This window comes from Mesocricetus auratus, unplaced genomic scaffold (assembly GCF_017639785.1).
Source record: "Mesocricetus auratus isolate SY011 unplaced genomic scaffold, BCM_Maur_2.0 contig_5131_pilon_obj, whole genome shotgun sequence".
Classification (NCBI taxonomy): domain Eukaryota; kingdom Metazoa; phylum Chordata; class Mammalia; order Rodentia; family Cricetidae; genus Mesocricetus; species Mesocricetus auratus.
The window spans coordinates 3,239-11,561 of record NW_024433573.1 but is presented as its reverse complement, the minus strand read 5'-3'; the positions used below and the strand labels follow the sequence as shown (position 1 = coordinate 11,561).

Here is an 8,323-nt window from a genome sequence, read left to right as displayed (position 1 = left end):
CTATGTCATGATCTCCTTCCCCCAGAAAAACAACATTGGGACTGGTCAGGGCTCCCTCTGGGGATAAGACCCTGGAGAGGAGCTTTGTACATGTTCCAAATTTGCACATGGGGATTTGACCTCTATCTCCACTCCAAAGTTGTGGGTGTCCTATGGCTTCAAAAATAAATGAATAGGGGGAGATGTGAGGAGCCACCCTCACTATCGCTATCGCCATTAGAAGATGGCGCTGACATCCGCTGTCAGTTGGAGTTTACCGTTTAAGCTGTGCCTCACCCGTCATCTGGGGTGATGAGCAAACCACCAATCTCGGCTCTACACGTCTCACTCGGAGCTCCTAGGCTTATATAAGGGGCTGGGTTTCTTAGTTTGGGGTCTCCCTTTCAGAAGCTGATCATCTATCTCTCAAGATGTATTAAAGCATTACTGCAGAAGGATCCGAGTGTCCTGTGTCGTTCTTGCTGGCGAGACGGTAGCGCGGGACACATTTGTGCACTAGGGATAAACACTGGCTCCACTTTTAGAGGCCCTACAGACCGCCCAGGCCTCCTAGCTGGCACCCACATTCAGAGGGCTTGGTTTGGTCCAATGCTGGGTGCCCAGTTTTACGGCTGGGTTATAAGGTAGAGTCTTGAAGGTGCTATCTAAATTGATATTATGTTTCCTATGTTAATGTGAAATTTGTGTGGCAGTGCTAGTGCTATATTTTGTCAGTCATTATTTTTTCAAATCATCAAGTAACTCTTGCATTGTGATTTTGTTCCAAGAATCTGGAATAGCACCTAAATTTGTAAATTTTCTTCCATATTTCTCTTCAAGCTTCGATCTGAAGTGACAGATAAACCATTTCCAATACGGCTGGGTAGATAAGTCTGGAGTGATGCTCCATGTGGCATAATCACCTCCTGCTTCTCGATATTTCTTGTATGGGAATGTACGGTTATCACTTAAAATAAATGAACGATCACTTGCTACAGAAGTAGTACAGATATTAGTGATAAAGTAGTCTGTTTTATGATAATGCCAACCATTGACAGCCTGAGGGCGGTGGAAAGGCACACTGTGGTCTCTTTCATGCTGGGGAATGGTGTTTGTACAAATTGCTTTACAAAAAGGACACTGTTTCCAGCAGCCACAGAAATGCTCAGAGAGAATTTTCTCAATGTCAGGAACCATTTCATCTATGGGACTCTCTGAGCAGTCCTCTTCTACTTTCCTCATTGCAGGATCCAAAGCTGCACTCATGGCTTCTTTGAGAAAATCACTATCCTTAATCTCCTGGTGCTCGATGCTTATCAGGTCTCTTCTTGGAAAGATCAGGTTGCTCCCTAGGTGATCACAGAACAAATCCAACCATCCAGAAGCAGTGCTGCTTTCACTGTTAGCTACTTCTGTGGTCTTATAGATGGCAGTGAGGATGGCATTCTTGATGTCACCTAAAATTATTTTTAAAAAAGTTTTTCTTTTTTCACCTTCATTTTCTGAACAGTATGTTCTAATCTGTTCACTAATGTAATCCCTGAAAAAGGATTGTGGCTGATGAATATATTGCCAATAGTTATCAAAGTTTTCTTTTTCTGCCAGAGAAATGAGAATACATCTCTCCAAGTTAGCCCTGTTTCCATTGAATGCAGGGCAGGTAGCTCGCATGTCCCCAGCTACTTTAGGACCCATTTTGTCCCATACGGTGTCATAGATAGCAGGAGTGAGCTTGAGCCACAGGAAGTCAACAAAGGATGTGATGGAGGTGGCACCTTGGCAGGAGATCTTAAAACTCAAGAAGAAATCATCTTTCTTGCTCTCCAGATAGTTCACAGGATCATTTGCTCTCTTGAAAGCCTTGTGCATTTCCTTGAATCTCTTGGATGCTCTTTGGAATAAGTATAATGATAAGTCAATGGTGTAGTCTCTGGTAAACGTGTAGTCTTTCTCAGGGGGAACAGATTTCAGTTCATTTTCTATTATCCTCAGGATTGTATGAAAGTCACTCTGACTGTAATCACGCTTTTGCTTCCAAATGTTTTTTATTGTTTCATCAAATATTAAAAGAGTGGTATTAACAGTTTCATCAATGGACTCTTTATGACAAGGTTCTAAACTCCTTGGAATTATATGATATCTTTTTTTCATTTGAACATGCTTGTCATAATTGATGCAAAATGTTTCTCCATTCTTTATTTTTAGTCTTTCTGCAATATTTTTGTCCTTTGCGAAATGATTTAGAAAAATGCTTTCAGCATCCCCATCTATGTTAGGTTCTGTGACAGGAGGTGCAGTAGAAGACACATTGTAGATCCAATTTGTCCAAACTTGATTGAATTTCTCACGCAACTCTTCATCACTTAACTCTTTACCTTTCACACTTAAAGCCAACTTTCGGCTCCTCTCTAACAACTCATTTTCATATTGTGACTTTTGTTTTTCTAGTCTTTCTTGGCTTTGTTTAAGACTAATGAGTTCATTGCCTTTACTTCTGGTGTCTGAAATAAGTGCATCTTTAAGAATCAGTAGCTTATGTTCAAAATTTGCTTTCCATTGAATCAATGTTTCACTATCTGGGTCTTGTTCAAAATACTTGTCAAATTCTTGCTTGATGGTTTCATATTTTCTGTTAAGTGGACCTTCCAGGGCATTAGTTGTGAGTGTAAGGATTTTCCCATTCTGAATCTGATTGTTCAGCTGATTCTGTAATTCCAGCACATGACTCCTCAGCTCCCAAGTCCAGTGGTTATACATGGTTTCCAGTTTACTCATGGCTATGACCTCTTGGGTGTTCCTGAAACTGAAAATGAAGTTCTCACTGACCAGGGCTTTCCACAAATCTTGAATTCGCAATTTTATATCTGAGATCTTCATGATTTTTCCCCTTGATTCCTGCTGGGCATTCCTAAGAATCCCAGTCTTCAACTCCTGGACATTATGACTATAGCAAGGATTGGGAGGAGCCATTGGTGGATTGCCATCCCAGAGGTGGGCAAAGTAGTAGACATGACTATTGGCATCAAATTTAATGACATCACTGAATCGGGTTATGTTTGTGCACTCTTCCTGTTCAGCAGCTAATGCTGTCATTTCATCCAGTCTCTGTTCTAGTCTCCTTCGTCCTTCCATAGTTTGGTCTTTTGCTGTTACTTCGCCTACATTCTGATGGACAAAGATGCAACTGGGGGAGATTTTCACTTGTTTCATTCTCAAAAAGGCCTGGACAACTATTTGTAGGATATCTTGCATCTCTGATGGATTCTCCCCAAAAATATTGATCAGAGTCAGGTTTCCTAGGCCAATGACAAATGTTGCCAACTCATTGTCCCAATTCTGGGATTTATTGTTGAGTTCTGGAGCTCGAAGTCCTTCTGTGTCAACAGCAAGCATAAATTCAAAGCCAAGTTCTTCTGTGAATTTATCATCCACCTTTAGGAACTGCATGTAGGCCCCCTTGGTACATCTGCCTGCACTAACTGTGAACTCTAACCCAAACAGGGCATTCAGTAGGGTAGACTTCCCTGAGCTTTGCAGGCCAAGGATAGAGAGAACAAACAGCCTTTTATCTCCAAGTTTCTCTGAGACCTTGTCAAAAACAGCTGCCATCCACTTTACAGGCACATATGAAGCATCCCCATCCATGAGCTCAATGGGAACACCAGCTACCAACAGATCTGCAGCTATTTGGGGGAGGCAGAGGAAAAGGCTGTCCCTAGAGGAGGAAATTTCTTCCAGAGCTTCATAGATCTGGCCAACTTCTCGGAGAAGGTGCTCAATTCCTAAAGTGCAGTCAAGAATCTCAGTAGATATGGCTTCTATCTGTTTCTGCCAGAGTGTCAGGGAGCTGCTCTTCTCTGCCTTTTGCTTTTCTTCCTGAACCACTGACCACAAAAATTGTTTTTTCACATGTAGTTTTTCTAAGTCTCCTGAGGTTAGGTTTTCCAAACCCACACTTAACCAGTATAAGAAGTACAGTTTGAGATCATTTTCTGAGTCTTCTATAAGGCTCTGTAGGACTGACTGCATTAAATCATTGATAGGAGAGGTCTTTTCAAATTGCTGCCATCGTATTTTTTGTTTTTCTGTCTCAATGTCACTCTTGTGTTGTTCTATGCTCCTATGCCCTTTTTCTTGCAGATGATAGAGTTCTTTGTCCTTCTTACACCAAAGGTGCCACAGTTGTCCCTGAAGAGGCAACAACTTTTCTTTTAACTGAGATAACTTAGATTGATTCAGGAGTTCCATGTTTGTCTGGGCTTTTTCTTTGGCTTCCATAAATTTTATTTGATCTTCATCAATCATTATTCCTTGTTTTCGAGCCACCTGTGAACAGTCTTCTATACTGAGAGCAGTGCCAGAGATCTCGAGCAAATGCTTGATGGTAGTCATGATTTCTTCTGTTAATTCTGCTTCATTTCTATTCCTAATGCCAATTCTCACCCTTTTGCCAGAGTTATTACTCACAATTTTTTCTTTGTCATCAATTAAACAGATCAGACATTTCGATGACTGCCACAGGTGTCTGACAAGATTCTGGTTTTCTTTATTTTTATCAGAAGCTGACATGAGGATCACGATGAGAGAAGAGACATCCTGCAGGAAGCTGAGTTGTTGCCTATGTTCTTTGGCATCTCCATGAAGACTGGTGAAGGCCACACACTTGTCAAACATGTCCTCACTTTGGCCTCCAGGACAGAACCAGCAGATCTCCACCACTCCCTCCATCAGGAGACAGTGTTTGCTGCTTCCTCTGCAGTGTCTGTGAAAAAACACATCATGTTTATGTCTGCTGAGAAGAGAGTTCATGATCTGAGATTTGGAAGCAGAAAGGCTATTTCCAACTCTAATGAAGGACACAATGGAACTAGAGACACAGCACGCACATCTGCTGTTTCTTGTGACTGTAGCTTTTGTCCTGTGGTGATTTACTTGAGTCTTGCCAACTTTTCCTAACTTGTCTGAGAGACCAGAGAGAGAATTCCATCTGAGAAGTATTGGGATTTGGTACCACAAGGGGCAGTGCAAATTGACAAATGGAAAGTTTGGACAAAATATATTGCCTGGCAAGATCATCTGCACAATGAAAAATGGCCATCTGGATGTCCATTGGGTGAATGTGATCCTGGTACTCAGTGGCTGAGGAATTACTGACTTCCACTCTGTCATCAAAAAACTCTTCATATGGATCAATAACATCATTTTCTTGGTTGGAGGGATCTACAAAGTCTTGGGTTTTTGCATTTCCAGCTTTTTTGAAGACCAGATGTCTGAACCCACAATCTAGTACAAGAAGCTTTTGTAGGAAATAGAAGGGAAGTTCCTGTTCAGATATTGGCTGTGTGTTGTACACAGAAGTCTTGTAGATAAAATGGAAGTCATCTCTGCCCATCCTTTTTGGGTAATGATGCTGTAGTCCTAGACGCTGGAGTAAGTCTAGGAAAGGTCCTTTTACTATCACCTCTTTTTCATTGTTATCATCATCGTGTTTTTCATAAGTTTCTTTCTTTTTATTCAGGAAACTTTGCAATTGTTTTTTCACTTCATCCATCTGTAAAGAATATACAGTGTCTACATATTTCTCATCAATGAGTAATCTCAAGTTATTCTCTAGACTCCCCCAATCATTATCTGTTGTAAATTTTGTGAGGACATGTGCAACTTTAGTAGACAGTAAATGCTCCATGTGCTGCCTTGTTAATGCCAAGCATTGTGCTTTTTCTTCTGGAGAAATGGCTGAGCCCCCAACTGTGGGTGTCAGAGCTTTGAGCACCAGGAATGCCTGTGCCCTGTCAGTGCAGATAGTTTTGAGTTCCTGATATCTGTGTTGGACAGTTTGTATTTCATCCAGAAGGTAGGTTAACTCAGCACACCCAAGGAGAGGCTGGAAAATCCTGCTTTCCAGCTGATAACCTGCACCAGCTGCGATGGAGAGTAGTAGCAGCTGCATGTCTGGCTGCTCTGCTTTTCTAAGGTAATTCAATAAGGAGTTCAGAGCTGTGGTGATATTCTGTGTAGCCTTTCTCTGAGCCTCTTCCAGTGTTTCTGGGGACTCAGATTTGTTTGCTTCTGTGAGAGATTTTTGGAATTCTTTTAAATTTTTAAGGAATTCAGAAGATTCAGTGATTAAGATTTGTTCTTCTTCTGACTCTGTCTGGGAGATCCACTGCATGATTGACTTCACCTGAGGAAAGTTTTTCACTTTGTAAACATGAGGTTCTAGAAGGCAGCGTAACTGAAGTTTAATAAAATGAGTATTCATAATGGAAGTGTTTTTGCAAAAGTTGACAGTTCTTATGAGAAAATTCTGTAGATTCAAATTTGTGAGGCATGTATTAATCCAAATATCATACCCTTTTGTTTTGTCAGCCAGTACTTGCATGAAATCCATCAGATTATTAAGTTGTTCTTCAGGGTTAGAGACTTCCCAGGATTTCATACCACCCAGGAAACTTCTTGCTTCCTTTATGGAACTCAGCAACTTCTCTGTATCCTGGATGTTGGCAACAAGGCCTGTCAGAGCAGAGTAGTTGTGTGCCAGGCAGCTAGCCACCAGAAAGGGGTTCTTAAAATCATTTAGGTGGTTAGATAAGATGATGTCCCAAATGGGCACCAGCTGAAGTTCTCAGTCAATGACAGACCAGGTTTTGTTGCTTGCAATAAGGCCAGTTGTCCACTGAGCAATTCCATTAGCTTCTGGCGGTCCACCTAACTGGGCCACAGATAATTGGACTTTGATTTGGAGCTGTTGATCAGCTGCCTTTGTGTAGGATCTTACTGAATGTGAGTCTGATATTGTCATCTCTCCCCCAACTTCAATCCCAAAACCACTGTAGCTACCCCTTATGTAAGCATTCAAAGCTTCTGCTGTTTGTTGCTTTACATGATCCAGATGGTCACTTTTGAAACCCTCTGAAACGGCCTTCCAGCTGTAGATTCCCCCAAGGTGCAGAGGGCCTTCATTAGCATGAGAACCAAATCTGCTGAAGAAGTTTTCAGTCCTGTTCCTCACTACAAGGAATCTGTCTGGTCCATCAGTGTGTTCCAGCTGCTCTTCAATGATTTTCAGTTCCTTGAGAGCAGCAGTGGAGAGCTGGAGCTGATCAATTTGAAAGTGGAAGGAGGCTAGTGGGTTGTAGCTAAATATTGATGAACAGAAATAAGAGTGCTTAGAAGCTGATTGGTGGGTATCTTTGGATTCCGAATGTTTGACACTGTCCATCCCACCTTCAGTACTAAATCCCCAGCCTCCACCCTTGGCTGACAGCATTAACCTGAAACCGAGTTTCTCCACAGTTTCAGTGAACAGGGATTCTTCTTTGGAAGATGCAAACTCTTTTGTTTCCATCCGTTTACCTTGTTCAGATCCAAAGCGAAAGATTTCCTGAGGGACCCTGAGTAGTTCTTCTCTCCTTGCTACCAGGTCCTTTTGGTGACAGGTCTTATAAATTCCCTGCAGAGCCAGCCCTCCAGATGCCCATCTTACCAGGTCTCTATCTGAGAAGTTTTCACTGTTTGCCAGTGTCTGTTCTATGTGACTGAGATGTCTCTCCATTGTTTCAGTGACGTCTTTTAGGGGCACTTCGGGTCCAGGCCAGCACTCTTCAGGGATCTCCATTGCTTGTCTCAGCTCTGCTTCTTTCCTCCTCACTGCCTCTTCCTGTCTGTGTTTCCCTTGTGACTGCAAGGCCCTAAGTTCCTGCAGTGCCTGTCCTGCCTGCCTCTGCCTGTTCTTTAACATCTGTCCTGGAGTCTCCTGGAACTCTGCAACACTATTTGGCTGTGAGAGGTCCAGCAGCTTCTCTAGGGCCTTTTTCTCCCATGTGTGTTGTGTCTGGGACTTCAGCTTCTGGAGGTCTTTTTCGTCTAAGTGTTGTAAAGCCTGGGCACAGGTCACACCCAGGTCTTCTTGAAGCTTAGGCAGCCAGTAGTCAACAGACAGCCCCACTTCTGTCAGCACCTCCTGGAGATCTTGCTGTCTTCTGCTTCTGTATTGAGACTCATCAGGGATGTTCTTTGTTGTTGCCATAGCTCTGTGAAGATCAGATTTATATTTAGTCTGTGTATCAGCTGTAAGAATTCTTTTCCACATTATTTAATGTGTGAGGGTTCTTAGGAAGCTAGTCTGCAAAGTTTTCCATGCCTTTATTGGGAGATGTCATTCTGTAAAAATGTGTCTGATTGGTTTGAATAAAGCACTGTTGGCCAATATGGAAGCAAGATAGGTGGGACTAGGAGTCGAGGAGGATTCTGGGAAAGAGGGACACAGGCAGACACAATGTTGGCTCTGCCAGAGTAGTAAGAGGTCTGGACCCTTTTCTATGGTAAGAGAAATACTCAGACT

General features: G+C 42.4%; 1 protein-coding gene across 1 annotated transcript; it reads right to left on the bottom strand.

Annotated features, from left to right (window-relative positions):
• Positions 1-701: 701 nt before the first annotated feature.
• On the bottom strand, positions 702-8,023 carry LOC121138492 (interferon-induced very large GTPase 1-like). Its single transcript, XM_040741175.1, is given in 2 exon segments — positions 702-4,863; positions 4,865-8,023. Coding segments are annotated over 2 exon segments (7,290 nt in total). The 5' UTR covers positions 8,009-8,023; the 3' UTR covers positions 702-717.
• Positions 8,024-8,323: the final 300 nt, after the last annotated feature.